General features: G+C 38.3%; 1 protein-coding gene across 2 annotated transcripts in view; it reads right to left on the minus strand.

Moving 5' to 3' along the window:
* Positions 1–17,581, minus strand: part of stim1a (stromal interaction molecule 1a) — a 90,253-nt gene that overhangs the window by 45,326 nt on the left and 27,346 nt on the right. For both annotated transcript variants that reach the window (XM_088345503.1, XM_088345502.1), the window contains exons 4-7: positions 17,157–17,271; positions 16,971–17,082; positions 13,210–13,325; positions 6,425–6,602 (exon numbers count right to left, since the gene is read on the minus strand). In XM_088345503.1, the coding sequence (XP_088201629.1) occupies positions 6,425–6,602; positions 13,210–13,325; positions 16,971–17,082; positions 17,157–17,271 (521 nt within the window). The remainder of the gene's footprint in view (positions 1–6,424; positions 6,603–13,209; positions 13,326–16,970; positions 17,083–17,156; positions 17,272–17,581) is intronic.

The following is a 17,581-nucleotide window of genomic DNA, read 5'->3' on the forward strand; positions in this document are numbered from 1 at the left end:
GAATGGACCAGTTCCACCTCACTACCATTAATTGACAGTGGCACATGCGGGGGAGGCTTAGTACGGAAACCTATTATCATCTCCTTAGTTTTACCTACATTCAATAACAGTTTACTCTCATGACACCAGATGGAAAGTCAATCAATTTCTGCTCGGTATTCAGTTTCGTCTCCATTTGAAATAAAGCCAGTAACCGTGGTGTCGTCTGCATATTTAGCGAGTAGTGAATGGTCAGAATTGGGTTGACAATCATGTGTGAATAGGGAAAACAAAGTTGGAGACAATGGACAGGCCTGAGGCGTACCAGTGTTGAGGACAAAAGAACAGGAATCTTTCTCACCAATGCGAACGGACTGTTCTCTATTGAAAAGGAAATCTAAAATCCAATTTGATAGTGAAACGGGAAAATTGAGGTCATGAAGAAGTTTAAAATGCAGTTTAGAAGGAATGATAGTGTTGAAAGCCGAACTAAAATCTATGAATAAAACCCTAACGTATGAATTCCTATGTTCAAGGAGGAGCAGTTGGTGGGCTGGTGCAGGGACAACAGCCTGGTCCTTGTTGACAAAACTAAAGAGATCATTGTCGACTTTAGGAAAAACCAGCCCAACCATGCCCCACTTTGCATCAACAACAAGGCTGTGGAGGTTGTCAGCAGTATCAAGTTCCTAGGGGTGCACATTACAAACAAACTCACCTGGTCCGTGAACACTGCATCACTGGTTAAGAGGGCACAGCAGCGCCTGTACTTCCTGCGGAGGATGAGGAGAGCCCACCTGCCCCCACCCTCCCTCATCACATTCTACAGGGGCACCATAGAGAGTATCCTGACCAGCTGTATCTCTGTGTGGTGTGGAGGCTGCAGCGCTACCGACTGGGGTAGTGTGAGGAGGGTAACGAGGACAGCAGAGAAAATCATCGGGACTACACTTCCCTCCATTCAGGACATTGGCCAGAAGCGCTGCCTATCCCATGCTAAGAACATTACCGGGGACCCCTCTCACCCCCATCATGGACTGTTCACTCTGCTAGCCTCTGGGAAGAGGTACTGCAGTGTGCGGTGCAGGACCACCAGGCTCCGCAATAGTCTAGTCCCCCTGGCCATTAGACTGTTAAATGGTCAATCTAACATATAGTTAACTTAAATCTAAACGGCTGCTAATCTGACTTTTTGCACTACTGGCAGTTTTTTATAGCTTGCCACTCCTTGCACATTGCTCTCTGCACTATTGTAATTACAGCATTATTGTTACAGTGTTAATGTTACTGTGTACCAGACTTGTTAACCTGACTGCCCATTTTGCACATCTGGTTAGCTACTCTTCTTGCACTATCGGCACTATGGTAAAATACTATACGTAGCCAAAATACAATACAACTTTATTTATATCTGTACATTCAAGGAAACTGTGGGGGTCAGATGCATCGACATTTCGTTCTGTACACACGTGTACTAGAATGACAATAAAGTAGATCTGAATCTGAATCTGAATCTAAAGATGACTTAGAATCTCATGAATACAAATTGAAATGCCATCATCTACACTTCTATTAGCACAATACGCGAATTGGTACAGATCTAGATTTGATGGTCGAAAGGACTTCATGAATTTCAATACGATCTTCTCGAAAGTTTTCATGATCACGGACGTGAGTGCAATCGGTCTAAACATGAGACATTGTTCTTCTTCGGGACCGGTACAAGTGTAGCGCGCTTCCAACACGAGGATACAGTAGCAGAACTCAAAGACCAATTGAAAATACCAGTAAAGACAGGGGCAAGTTGAGAAGCACACTCTTTGAGAAGGCGGGGTGAGAGTTTATCAGGGCTTGGTGATTTCCTCTCTTTCAAACTCCCGAAATCACGTCTTACCTCCTCTTCACTGATAATCAAAGGATTGTCGTCCTCGGTCACCGGGGCTGGCACTGGAGTACTACTATTGTCCTTGTCAAATCGGGCATAAAAGTCATTGAGAGGATCGGGTAGAGTAGCGTCCACATTACCAATAGTCTTCTTTGGGTCCTTTGTGCTGAGTTATGAGCTTAAAGTTTGACCATAGAGCTCTGGAGTTCTGAGTGTCAAATTGTACCTCTACCCTATCGCGGAATGAACATTTGGCGGCCTAAACACTCTTTGTCAACGCTGATTTCGCTTGCCAGTAAGCGTCGGGGTCCGAGTCCTTGTGTCTATAGGCGGCATCCTTGGCAATGATCAATTTCCGGATGGACGTGTTGAACCATGGTTTTGGACTAAAGAGTCAGGATGTGATGGTTTTAGCCAAGTTTCAGAAAAACAAAGAACGTTACAATCACGGAAATCTTTCTGGATATGTATCCTCATAAACAACTCATCAGTTTTGTTATAAAGCGTCTGAACAATAGCAAGCACTATACTAGGAATGGAGTACGTCCATTTCTTCTTCTGGCTTTCACCAATAATCCACCTCTTCTTCCCCGTTAATGGGTTCGAACCAGACGACTCTCGTTCCTAATTTCAGCATTAAAATTGTCAATATCCGATAAAAGTGGGGGGTTAAAAGGTGTAATATCCACAGGGAGTAGTAACAGTAGTTCCTCTCTATAATATTGCATGATAGAGTAGGTTGTAGGGATAAAAAAAAGCGATAAAATGAAGAAAATTATGAGAGCTCGACGTCACGTCGCCTTCGTTCGGCGCCGGGACAGCGCGACGTGACGTCATCACTACGCGACACCTCTAGATTGTGTTGCCGACCCCTGTATAGATATATATATATATATATATATATATATATATAGATACTGGGGCTTAACATAAAAGTCTAAAGGAGAATGGGTTAACCAGGTGTTTTACGCCTCTTATGGTAAGAGAAAAGGAGTAGCAATTTTATTTGGAAAAGGTGTAGCATTTAAAGTTGAAAAAGAAGTGAAGGACAATCTGGGCCAATACATAATGATTATAGGGTCAATGGCTGGCATGGAAATATCTATAATGAATGTTTATGCACCAATTGAAGAAAAGGGGTCATTTTTTCATAAGGGGGAAGCTGTAATAAGGGGGAAAATAATTGAAATATCTTCTCGACTGAAACGAGCCCGATTAAGTAATCAAAAAGAATTGGAGGATAAGATTAAGGAACTGGAAGCAGAACAGAAAAGAATGGCAAATGAATCCAGATTGCAGGTATTAAAGACAACAAAAGGCAAATTAGATGAACTTTTAACAAATAAGGCAGAAGGGGCTTTGCGTTTTATGAATCAGAGTTATTATGAAATGGGCAATAGAGCAAGTCGGTTACTAGCCTTCAAACTTAGAACAGCCAAAACAGATAGAATTATTTCACGGATAAAACATCCTATTTCTAAACAATGTTTAGCAAAACCCAAAGATATTGCAGAAGCGTTTGCAGATTATTAAACAGGAAATACTGGATACAATAAAAAAAACGTAAAAATAAATAAATAACCAAGAACGGATGGATTCCCAGGGGTGTTCTACAAAAGCATTAAGGAAGAATTAACACCAGTACTACATAAAGTATTTAACAATGCGCTAACAAAAGGAGATCCCCCCAAATCGTGGTCAGAAGCCATCATAACAGTCCTGCATAAAGAAGGAAAAGATCTAATGCTGTGTGAAAGCTATAGACCAGTTCGTTTACTTTGTAACAATTTAAAAATTCTTACAAGCTTAATGGCAAAAATAATGAAGAAATTTATAGCGGATTAAAGCAGATCAAACAGGGTTTGTTCAGGGTGCAAACAATATTAGGAGAATAATAAACATAATTTCGAGCACAAAATATAAAGACTAAACCTCCAAGTTACTGAGCTTGGATGCCCAAAAAGCTTTTGATAGAGTGAAATGGAGCTTTTTACATCAAACACTTATAGCTTTTGGCTTCCCTCAAAAAAATTTAGAGTGGGTGAAAATATTCTATAAAAATCCAAAATCTAGGCTTAGAGTCAATGGTCACTGTTCAGACTTCTTTGAGCTTAAAAGAGGAGTCCGGCAAGGGGACTGTTTAAGTCCACTCTTGTTTGCAGTAAGCATAGAACCACTCGTGGAATCGATAAGACAAAATGAGCACATAAGGGGAATATTACATGAGTAGGGAGAGGACCATAAAATATCAGTGTTTGCAGACGATTTGTTGGTAATACTGAAGGAACCCTCTTTATCGATACCACCACTGCTGGAGAACCTTAAAATATATGGAGAAGTAGCTGGGTATTTAAATAATGAGAGCAAATCAGTAGCAATGATGATATCAGGAAAACGTCCAACAAAGGTTATAGATAGATTTGATTTCAAATAAAGGGTTTCAAATATTTGGGGGTGACCATTACATCACATCACACACTGCTGTTTGATGCAAATTATGGAAAGTTGATGAAATAAATAATAAAGGATTTGGAAAGATGGGAAAATTTGCCCTTAAGCTTTATCGGGAGGGTAGAAACAATAAGAATGAACTTATTACCATACATATGACTATTATTTCTGTTTCAATCTCTTCCTATGCTGATCCCGGCATCCACATTTAAAGTGTTAAATAGATTGATATCAAAATTTCTTTGGAAAAATAAGAAACCGAGAATCAAATACAAAACACTTTAAGCTTCCAAAGAAAAAGGGGGCCTGAACCTACCCAATATTAGATATTATTATTGGGCAGCTCAAATTAAAGCTCTAATTCATTGGATTACTAGAGACAAAGATACAATATGGGTGGATATGGAGCAGCGGTCTTGTCCAAATGTGCCTGTGGAATCGTTACCATTCATATCAGTAGTCATGTGGAAGAAGTTAAAACTCCAGAATGAATGAATTAAGAGAATTTTTAAAACATGGTCAACGATACAAAAAAATATATATCAAGGTCAGTTATAATAGGGCTACAAATATAACAAAAAACCCAGATTTTTGAACAACTTCAACAAAAATTTGACCCATCTAGAAATGATTTTTACAAATATTTGCAACTCAGGCATTACCTCCAGAAATGGTGAATGGGAGAAAATATGTAAGGAGCCGACTAAAGTTGAGGAATTATTGATTACATACTAAAAAGGACAATTAATAAAGGGGGGTTATCTCAAAATCTACAAATGGATCTCAGTAATGATGAGATGTTGGTTAAGGAAAAATGGGAACAAGAAGCTAATGTAGTGATAAAAGACCACGACTGGGAGAAAACTTTGAAAGAGGGACACAAAATAACCAGCAGTCCGACATGGAGGGAGTTTGAATGAAAGGTAAAAATGCGATACTGGGAACGTCGACAAAACAGTCAGATAGTACAGTCAAACTAATTACGCCCTTAACATTCCGAAAGCTTGCAAAGAAGCAAATACGTGTCTCAGACATGTACGGAAACGGTGTCTGTACGATGTCACCAATAACTCAAATGCATCGTTCCAAATATCATTCGGAAGGTTAAAGTCAAACATTTCTGAGTTTCCTTTTTATTTTTTGCTGGCAACTGTGTGGACAGCAAAGTAAGAATTTTATTGTGCAGGGAAACGGGGTTCTTTACTGTGCATATGACAGTAAAAACTTTGAATTGAATTTAGTTTAAAAATAGACTTATCACAGAAACATCAAGATCGTTCTAAAACAATATAAAGCTGCATAGCTCACCTAAGTTCTCTTGCAGCCATCACGTTCAATAATGATACATAACCATGGTCTTCTTACAATCGTGAGTGTAGTAAATCCAGGAGAGTAAAATATTTAATAATACAGTAAGTAAAAAATGTTTTCTCTATGCCGTGGTGCAACCCAACGTGTGAGTCACATGCATCTTTTTCAGCCAATTGCAGGCTTTTTTTCGCCCCTTTACCCTATGCGAGCCTGTAAATGATAAAAAGGATCCGCCCCCTTTGCCTCCGAATAACTTTAGCCAATAGTGACTGATTCAAATGATGATTGACACATGGTTAGGAAATGAAACGCCGGTATATAAATCCCAGCATACACCGCGGACTACTTCGCCTTCGGGGGAAAATTCAGCCGGCGGCTGCTTGCCTTAGTTGCAAGACTTTGCGACTTAATATTGATCCATATATAAGGCACACTGTATTTTTATGCACTAAAATTGATATTACATTTTGTCGTATTTTTGTAGTATTTCTGTAGTATTTGTCATAAACACACGATAGGGAAAAGTTTGCACCCAAAAAATATATTTTACTAGTATGCAAGTCTATTTACCACAACATACTTTATATCATATTATTTATATTGTCATTATATTTTTAACATGTTAATTGGGTGGGCCGGATAAAAAAAGCCTGCCGGGCCGTCTTTTACCCACCACTGCTCTAGACAGTCGTCTCGACCCCTCATGTTATCAAGAGACAACTGGTGAGATATTCAAGGGACACTGCATAAAAGTTTTACATGATGATTTTGTGGATCAAAGACAAGAAAAAGACTCACTTTTGTTGCAGATCATGCAAACTCTGTTCAGCCCTGTGCAGCCCCTCCAAGTCCTTCATCATCTTCTTCATGTGATCTTTGGAGTACCGGTTCTGGATGTAGGCAAACCAGCAACCTCCCATGCCGATCACAATGGACACCACCAGCATGAAGTCCTTCAGATGGTTATGCCGTTTCACTAAAAAGAGAAAGTAGTGTTTTATTTCAAAAATTTGGACTTAGCAACCATGAGAGTTTATCAAAAGCAGGGGATGTCAAACTCTTTGGCTGGGGGGCACATGCTAGACAAAAAAAACCTCACAAGTAGGTTTAAAAGAAAAAGATAGAGGGAGAAAAGAAGAGAGACAGAGACAGAGAGAGAAAGAGACAGACCGACAGAGAGAGAGACAGATGGAGAGAGAGACAGAGACACAGAGAGAGGCTAAGAAAGACAGGAAAGGGATGAAGAGTAAGGGAAAAAGAGAACAGAGATAAGAGGGAAAGGGAGATAAAAGACAAGGAGACAGATAGAAAAAAGAAATACAGAGAAAAAAAACGTGAAAAAGAAAGATCAACAGAATTAGAGAAAAGGGCCTAGAAAGAAAATAAGAGTGAGCATGAAAAGGGAGTGAAAAAGAGTAAGAAAGTGAAAAGAAAGAAAAAAGTGAGAGAGAAAAAGAAAGAAGTGGGAGAGAGTAAGGAAGAAAGTTAAAAAGAAAGTGAGTCAGAGAGAGCGAGATACATAGATAGAAAGAAGAGAACAAGAAATTAAATACATAGAGAAAGAGATAGTGAAAGGGAGAAAAAGAGAAAGCAAAAAAAAGCAAAAAAAAAAAAGCAAAAAAAAAAATAAAATTATAAAGAAAAAGAAAAATAGTTGATTGGCGAGTGGTGCCAGGCTTGGGTGACTTATTTTTCTCTTACGCTTCTCTGTGTTGTCTTGTGGGCCGGATAAAAACCCTTGGATGGCCTGATCTGGCCCCCTGTTTGTTAACTGATCTATAGCAATGTTTTTAACCACTGTGAAGCGGGAAATTATCCCACTTGTGCGTCCGTGCGGTCTAGCTCCTGGCATTCAAACAGCCCCAAGTTTCACACTGAGTGAGTATAAATATGAAAGATTACAAAAAAATTTATTCTTTGTGTTGCTTTTATTCCTATTCAAGGCGTTATGATAAAACGTCATTTTTCAATGTTAAGACAAAAGGTTTTTTTTTCCATTTTAAGCTAATGATGGTCTGCAGGATTTTTTCAGGGAAAAAAATGTGCCTTGGCTCAAAAAATGTTACCTTACCAAGTTGTCACTTTACGGTGTAGAATAAGATGTTTTTTTATCTTGTTTACGGCATTTTACCTACTGTGCCACATCAAAAACAAATTCTTCAAATTTTTAACCACAAATTACTCAGCCCCCAAGTAGACAACATCTTAAATTTAGAAATAATTTTTACAGTAAAATACAGTAGAAACCCGGGATTCCCCATCTTACGGTGTGGAATAAGGTTTTTCGGTGCCTAGTTACGGCATTTTACACACTATACCACATCAACAACAAATAAGTCAAATGTATAGCTAAAAATTAATAAGCCCCTGAGTGGAAGACATATTGGATTTAAAAACAGTTTAAATATAAATATAAAAATAATAATTAATATAAAATATAGCAGAACCCCGGAATACAGAGACGCCACCTTACTAGGTTTTCTCTTTACGATTTGGACTAAGATGTTTTTTGGTGCACTCTACCCACTATACCACAAAAAGTTTGTCAAATGTTTAGCTACCAATTGCAGAACATTGTGGATTAAAAAACTCTCTTTACAGTAAAATATAGTAGAACAGCTACCCCACCGTACCACGTTTTTACTTTACGTTGTGTAACAAGATGGGGTTTTTTTCCCGGTGCCTGGTCACGGCATTTTGAGGAAAATGTAACTGAGTAAATGTAACTCTTAGTACCAGCTTCTGAAGAAAATGTCAGAAAATAGACAAATTCCTCTTGAGCAGCTTGCAGGCACAGGCGATAAAATATTCAAACTAGCACTAATAGAATCCAAAAACGTGGGTAAGGCCCCCGCTCAGGTTGTGGCCTGATTGAGACTTCACAAGATAAATCCAGATAGAGAAAAACAAAGATGGAGAAGGAAAGAGATAAACAAAAAGAGACAGAACACAGAAGACAGTGAAAAGAGGGTGGGAAAGAGGGATAAAAAGCAAGAAAGAGATAAAAAGAGAAAACAAGGGAGACAGAATGATAGAGGAAAGAAAAGAGAAAAGGAGAACAACAGAAAGAAAGCATGATAGAGAGCTCAAGTAAGCAGGAATGGGAGAAAGGGAGAGGGAAAGAGAAAGAAAGAAAAAGTTAAATAAAGACATAGAAAAAGAAAGAAAAAAAAGAAGAAATTGGTGGTGCCAAGTGACATGATTCATTCCCCCCACTGTTTCCTTCTCTTGCCACTCGAGTCAGCTACTAGTTACTATTGTTATTGTTAGCCTCACACCTCTGCTCCTTTTTCCACAGCTAGTCATTCAAAGCAAACATCGGTGAGCCTTGTGATTCAGGCATCTTCCATGTATTTTTTCCCAATGTTTCCTTCTATTTGGCTGCAGGCTAAGCTTCTGTTGTTAGTAATTAGCTGCCGAGTGACTAAAACTTGTTTTGTCCGTCAGTGTCACTCTGTTAACACAGCTGCAAGTCAGAGTCCAGTAATTAAGGCATCTTCCACTCTTTATTTCCACCGATTCCTTCTCTAACCACTCATGTTAGCCATTCAGCTACAGTCTATAAACAGCTTGTATACAAATATATACAACATCGAAACAAGTAATTGGTGCCTTTGCGATACACCTGGCTGACTTGTGTGAACAAGCTCGACATCTGCAGTTTTGAAATCACTGATTGGCAGACACGTTTGAAATGCTTGGGAATTGCGCAACGTTGCCCGGGTAAGGCGCGCTTCATTGTGTTAGTGTCTCAAAATGCTGCCGGGACTTTACCAGAACGTTTTCAAGAGGCTGTCAGAGGCAGACCAATGGACCAATCTGCCTCATGCAGATTTGCCTTCTATGCTGCACGCACCATCCAAACATCTAAGTAGGCCAGCTAGTGCTGCTCATGAGGTTGGATTATCTAGTCTCATAAAAGCACTACGAGCCCAGCCTTGATTTTCTGACTTATCACGGAAGCATCTCGAATTTATTCGATGCAGCAGATAACATGTTAAACAGGTTCCAGGATTAAATGTTTTGGTAAAATATACCGTAAATTCCGGACTATAGAGCGCACCGGATTATAAGCCGCACCCACCACATTTTAAGAGGAAAACCGATTTTGTACTTACACAAGCCGCACCTGTATATAAGCCGCATGCGAACCCAAACCCGACTTTAAGTCCCGCGTTTGAAACTTAATGTCCTTCATTAAGGTACACAGTCCAAAAATCACAGCCGGCAAAATGAACGGAAAATGATACAGGTACTTAAGGTTTGATGCAGATCTGCAGAGTCCAGGTCCCGTTGAAAGTAATCCAAGGAAAAAAGTGTATATTTCAAAAGGTAAGGGTGGGAAAAATATATATCCACTATTGCCTGCCGCATCCACAAACAGGTCTGTCTGTTCCTCACATTTAGCCCACTTTGCGTCACCCCCCCGTTTGATCCGCCCCTCCTTTTCATTCGCCCATGCGAAACATCAGAACAAGTGTCTAAAATAAATACAAATAAATACAGTTGCAAATACATATTATACATGGGTTACACATATTTACAAAGAAAGACGGTACACCCAGAGAGTTTTCAAAGCTTTAATAATAATAATATAACTTTCATCCCAAACGGTGCCTGTTACAGAGCAGTTAATGGTAGCAACACGCTAGCAACATGCTCGCAACACAGTAAACGGGTCTGGTAAAAAAAAACAAAAAAAACAAAAAACACGTACTTGTAAAAATCACGGTAAACCGTCCTCATCGTACTCCTTAGAACTGAAGCCATCAAAGTCGTCTTCTTTAGTGTCGGAAAGAAACTTTCCGAGGGGGAATAAAATAAAAATAGCCTTACTAAGGGGTGCTCCAAACAGCACCGTGTCCAAAGATTTGAGTTGCAGTTTTTGAACGTGGCTGCGGTCCAGGAACTTGAGAATGGAGTGTGTCAAAGTGGTGTTCTTCACAGCTAGTCTAAAAGAAAACATTTACAAGACGTCGTCCCACGCTCCCTTACTCCAAAACATGCTAGCAACATGCTAGCAACACAGTAAACAGGTCTGGTAAAAAAAAAAAAAAAACATACCGTACTTGTAAAAATCACAGTAAACCGTCCGGACTGCTCAATTGGTTTTAGCTTGAAAGCTGCGTCATGTGCCTTTCTTTTTGCATTTTGCATGATGAGGGTATGTTTAGGCTAATTTAATTTATGCACACGCCAAGAAGTTCCAGTCTTCCTCGGCGCATATATTCCACCAGTCTAAATCTTACCTTTTGTACTCGAGCGCAGCTGGCGGCCGTTAGAAAAATTACATAAATTGGCCGCATCACTGAATAAGCCGCAGGGTTGAAAGTTTGGGAAAAAAGTAGCAGCTTATAGTCCGGAATCTACGGTATAAAGATGTGCGATAAGGGAAAACAAAGCTGTTAAACGTTATTGATTCCACAAATTTTGATATGGTCCTTTTTAATTATCCTATAGCACAAGAACGTATGGCTCTAGAGAAAGATATGGCTCTTTTAATGAGTACATATGGCTTGGAGATAAAACTCTGATAATGCCAATTTCATCAATGGCGTACCAATTCTGACTAGCTGAGAGTAGAGTTTGGTGCATGTCCAACCCGTACATACAACCAGTCGCCTAAGCGGTTCGGTCCAGTATATGAAAGGTGTATACTTTATATACGAAGTATATAAAGCTCAACTGCAGTTTACAGTCAAGGTGTCATATCAAAAAATCCTGTATAAAAAAGCTCATTAATCAATGTAAGTTCAGTGTTCAGATACTTCATCTTGAAAGCCCATCTAACTAAATTTAAAGATCCAGATACTCCTCTACCCAGCGCTGTTTACACGGAAGGTAAATATGTTTGTATCCTCGTTTGCAGTATTGTGACATTTTTACAATATAACTTTGCTTGCACCTTGTTATGAAACAATTATTTAGGACGAAAATGACGGTCAAAATAAGCCTCAATTAATTGTGAATAGTTAATTTTTTTCTATTATTTATTTAAAGCACTGAAGAGTTAATATTTTTAAATTATATTTTATTATTTTGCATGTTCAGGGATTTTGTGTTATTGTTTGACTTTAAATCCGTTTAGTGTGTGAAAAGCTAAAATTGTTTTGCGCTTTACTTTTTTTTGTTGATTTATGAATATTTTAGATATTTCATTAGTTTTGGTGCCAACTTTCCAGTATCATTATTAATATATCAATAAATAAATAAAAAAATCAGAGGAGCCTCTTGGGAGCCGAGCCAAACGAGCTGGTTTTCGAAACAGAGCTGTCCTCTTGAGAGCAACCAGTAAGGGGCGGTGACACGTAACATGACAATGCCAAAATGAAAAGCCACCAGAGCAGGCGTGTCTGCATCATCTTCATGCTCTAACATTTCCCTACATTTATTGTGTGGTCCATAATGCCAAGACTGCTACGAAACAGCAATAGCAACAATTTCAAGCATTTTCCTGACCTAAAAAACCTAGAAAATTCAGGCATTCAAGAATATTAGGCACCTGTTGAACCCTGGACATAATGATATACAGTGGGACCTCGCTACTTCGCGGTTCGACGTTCAGAGCTTCGCGGGCCTAAAAAATAATAGTAGTTAAAAAATAATAATAATAATAACAATAATATCAATTAAAAAATAATAATAATAATAATGAAAAATATTACATTCAAATTAGAAATTACATTATTTTACAAAATTTGAAAACAAAATATTCAATTAGAATTCGTAATTGCATAATTTTACAAAATTTTAAAACACAAAAATGCACGGATACGCTCAGCGTCACAGCCATAAACGCAAGCTCATTGGCCTGCACTCGCTAAATACTCGACTCTGCATTGGCCCATTCACTAAAGTAGGCCACGCTTATCTCGTACATATACTGTACAGCACAATTCAGTATGCTTCTCGCCATTACTGTAGCCTTTGTCTTACGGTGTTTTTTTAAGTTTTGTGAAGTCCTCGTGATGGCTCCTAAACGCTCTTTATCCCTTGGTGCAGCTTGTGAACCGAAGAAAGAGCGAAAGATGCTAACAATTACCGAAAAAGTGAGTTTATTGGACAAATTGAAAGCAGGAAATAGCTACACTTGCATAGCATGACAATATAGCCTTAACAAATCCACTGTTGGATAGATAAAGAAGAAAGAGAAGAACATCCGCAAAACTGCTGCAATATCTTTCACGATAGATGCCAAAATGGTTGTAAACACCCAGAATAAGACCATGGTGCGAATGGAAAATGCACTGGTTATTTGGATCCACGATTGTAGGGCGAAGAAAATCAACCTGGATGCAAACCTAATCCAGGGTTAAAAGAACTTATTGTAAGAGGTAAGTCAAATTTTATTTTATTGTTTGATTGTTTAACAAGAATCTATCTCTCTAACCGTATTCCATATGGAGTACTGTATTATACTGTATACAGGGGGGGTGTAATGCAAAGGTTTTTTGTTTTTTTTGGAGGGGCGTCGCTACTTCGCAGATTTTCACTTTTCGCAGGTGGTTTTTGTCCACATTAACCGCGATAACCGAGGTCCCACTGTACAGATTAGAGGGGGTATAAAATAAAAATAGGCTTACTAAGGGGTGCTCCAAACAGCACCGTGTCCAAAGATTTGAGTTGCAGTTTTTGAACGTGGCTGCGGTCCAGGATCTTGAGAATGGAGTGTGTCAAAGTTGTGTTCTTCACAGCAAGTCTAAAAGAAAACATTTACAAGTCAAAATTAACATGCAGACACCTTCTGTCAGGGATCAGAATGGAGATTTTCATTTTCAGCTGAAATAGCCGGGGTCCAGGAATAAACCAGGGCGGAGCACCCCCTCCCCCCAACGCCACCGCCTCCCCCCCAAACCTGGGTTTTAGGCAATTTACTTGTCCAAAACCATGCTTATATTTATCATTTAAGTAACATTTTTAGAAGATTAAAATAATTTGCCCACATAACTGATTTTTTTGTAAATACTGCAAGATAAGTTCAAATGCAGTTCAGTCCCTGCAGCTTGTGCGACAATGCGGCCAATTTTTCTAACGGCCGCCAGGGTGCGCCAGAGCAATAAAGGAAAGAGTGAGACAGTCGGATTTTGAATTTGTTTGCTACGCAAGAGAAAAAGTGAAAAAGTCGGAATGCCTTTGGGGTTCAAAAACAGCGGAAATCCGCGGATCCGCGGAAAATTCTGATCCCTGTTCTGTGTTGTGTTCGACGACACAGTCGAAGTTATCACCTCGATAGAAAAAAAAACAACCTCAGAATGAGTCACTTTTAGCCACATTATAATATTCAATCAACTCTGAGTTCAGATGCTTCCCGCTTTACGTACATTCGACTTACGGATTCCGGCAGATATGATCATTTTTTTCGGGATGTCAAAAAATATCCGGACATTGCTGTAAGATTTTGTATTGTGTGCGCTTTTTCCAAGCAGAGGACAGTACTGTAGTGCTTCTTTCTGCCGCATGCCTCCTCTCAACCTCTTCATAGTGTGTGCAAGGCACCAGAAAGAGACGATAATTAGCTATGTTCACCATTTTCATGGTAAATTTTAAGTACTTATTAAGGACTTTCAAAGCAGAGTTTCCAATTTCTCAAGTACCATTAAAAACACAACAAATGTGAATCATGTATTTTGCTAAACTGCAAATATAGCTGCGATTAAGAATTGAAAAATGAGTTTATAGTGTCTTGAATAAGATTTAAAAAATTTATTTCATAATCTTTCATATGTATACTTCAGGGTTGGGGAACAAGTTTGACAAAAAGAGCCCAATTTTTTAACTGACAGTCAAAGAGCCACACCAAGCACTGACCTGCCATGACAGACAGACACGCACAACCACAAACAATTAAAAAAAAATTATTTCCCATAACACAGTCCTCTCCTTACAATACAACAAGTATTGTTCTTGTGTTAATTTCAAGGAAAGTGTCCACCCTCAATTCACAAAAAAACTAAACATGAAACAAGGCAAAGAGCCACAGTATATAGAAAATATGATGAGGCAAAGAGTCGCATTCTTATTGGCCACGTGTTTGCCAACCCTGGTATACTTACTCAATGTGAAACCTTGCCTGTTGAGATGTCAGGCGCTGGACCTCAAAAAATTTCGACGATTTTTAACTGCACACCCGACAATATCTCACACACAGTGGTTGCAAAACACTGCTTTGAGTACTTTCTTAGAGTGAAATCAAGAGGACAAATCAAACTCAAATATACGTGATGCAACAAGCTTCAATAAAGTATCCTAGCATAGGCTTGTGTGCTATTCACTATTGGGCACTAGTATTATGTGTGGAACCTATAAATTATGTATTTTCATATCAAAAACACACCCAGAATCACATACACTTTCTGCAATAGTTGGTGCTCGTTTTTACAGCCATTATTGACAAAAGAATAGATTGATCAACTGATAAAGCAAAGATCTAGTCGTTCCATCATGCTGAGGTTTTTTAGATTTTTCTTTCACTCATGAAGGTTTCAGATTAGGGGATAGTGTAATGATAGTCTCTAACCAGTACAGCCTTTTGAGAATTCTTGTTATTAAGGACTATTAATTAACATGACTTGATATTTGCCTGGCTGTATATTGTTATTGTTATCGTCAACCCAAATACAGAAATTTCAAAATGTTACCTAGTGTTCTCTTTTATTGATGTTAACTATGTTTGTGTACCGTTACTCAATGCTAAATAAATTCCACCCTGGTCATCCTGTAAAGGGGATTACCACTTGAGAGGCCCTTCTCGAGGTTTATTTTTTTCCCTCACTCAGAGGTTTGGAGTTTTTCCTTGCCAGCATGTTGGTTTAAGATCAGGTGATCATGTAATCGTAATCCTGCGCAGTCCTTTGAGACATTTTTGTGATTAAGGGCTATCCAAATAAATGTGACTTGACTAGATACACATAAAAATAATTCGATTTTGGATGCGTTCTCTTTTATAAAAACAGCATGTATTTGAAAGAAAAGAATATATTTGTTTTTGTATCGGAAATAGGACTTTACCCGTTATTAATATTGATAGGAAAAGAAATACTGTTATTGACCATCCATCCCCAAGATTTCTCTCCTGACCATCAACATTAAAAATATTTAACAAATACAGGTTTTCCTTTTGTTTGCCGTGTTAACATTAGCATGACAAAGGACAAATTATCAAAAAAAAGAAAAAAGAAAGAAAAAAAACATGGTGAAGGAAATGTTCTGCTGCAAATGGACCGGAAACTATAGCCCCCTTCTCTGTAAGAGGTCTTGGGACATTTATGTCTTAAGTGGAAAATATCCAAACAAATACTTTTCTTGCAGTGTTTTGCTAAATACAGGGTATGTACACTTATTTCAAGGCCAAATTCAAGCACTTTAAGAACTTTCAAGACAAAATTGTCAATTTTTCCAGTACATGTTGCTTCAAAGGAAGAAATCAAGTGCCGATCAAAATAAGTTTTTTTTTTGTTGTTGACTTTGATGACTAAAATCAACTCACTATTTTGCTGCCCGCACATACTTGGTGCTATTTTGAGCTATGATCTACGATCTTTTAATGATACCGATTGCTTTGAAGCAAGAGTGAATTGAATCTTTTAATCTTAGAGACTGACGAACTTTTGCTTTTTGTTTTACTTATTTTAATTTATATATTTTGTATGTTTTTCAGAGGATCTGTGTCTAAATGGGTTAAAAAGAATTGTAAATAGTTATTTTTTTTGTATGTTATCATTTATTTATAGCACCAAATTGTTATTTTTGATTTTTATTTTGTTTTAAATTTTTAGGGATTTTGTGGTGTTAGACTTTAAATCTGTTCAGTGTGTAACAAGCTAAAATCGTTTTGTGTTTTAAATTTTTTTTGTAGATCCGTAAATATTTGAATTAATATTTCATGTGTTTTCAGGGATCCCCTGCATAACATTTAATTACTAATTACTAAATAAGTCTGTGCATAATGTTGTGTTATTATTAATAATATACCATTTGAAAAAAGACAATCTGAGGAGCCGTTAAGGAGCAGAAAGAGCCGGTTTTCTAAATAGAGCTGTCCTCTTGGGTGCGAACAGTAGATGGCAGTTTCAGATGACAATGCCATAATGTCATGGCACCAGAGTAGGTGCGTCGGAGTCAATTTCATGTACTTTAAAAAAAAAAATGTTGCTTCATTTATTGCATGGTCTATGGAGTCAAACTGCCGAGAAACACGGTAATGGCAACAATTTCAACCATTTTCAAGCACTTCACCCAAAATTCAAGCATTTTCCTGATCTTAGAACACAGCATTAAAATTCAAGGTTTTCAAGCAACCGTACCAACCCTGTAAATATTGAAAAGGTGTTGCTATCGGGCTCACCTTGGCATGGCACTGCCATTAAAGCTCATCTTACGGAAAGCCTCCACATATTGCGGCAGCTCCACGCAAGTGATGAGCCACTCTACCACCTCGTCCACGGTCCAGTTGTACACTTAGGAAATAAAAAGAGCATACAGCTGATTTGGTTCAGTTGTTTACAAGGAGGATCACGTCTTCAAGTCGTACCTTCAGAGCCCTTCCAAGCATTCCAAAGATCCTCCACACTGATTAACTGGTCGTCCCCATGGAAGCTGTTGTGCTTTGCCTTAGGGTCGTGGTAGTTTAGATCTTCCCTCAGGAACTGAAGGTCCAAAAAATGACAAGTATACAATTATAAATAAAAGAGTAGTGTGTACTGCGAGAAATAGACAAGTTTTATGTTTGTAGGAAAAAAAAGCATGTCTGTAATCATTTTCTTCCCCTGTAACATTTAACCAGATCAGTAGGTTGCAGTGCATTACAATTTACAACCCGCGATAAGTGAAAATCCGCGAAGTAGCGGTGCACCTTCGAGGGAAAAATAAAAAAATAAAAAATAAAAATAATAATAATTATGTTTTTTAGACCCGGTTAATGGGGAAATCTGCGAAGTAGCGACGACCCTTCCAAAA

This window comes from Urocampus carinirostris, chromosome 10 (genome assembly GCF_059441175.1).
Source record: "Urocampus carinirostris isolate Australia breed hairy pipefish chromosome 10, RoL_Ucar_1.0, whole genome shotgun sequence".
NCBI classification, from domain to species: domain Eukaryota; kingdom Metazoa; phylum Chordata; class Actinopteri; order Syngnathiformes; family Syngnathidae; genus Urocampus; species Urocampus carinirostris.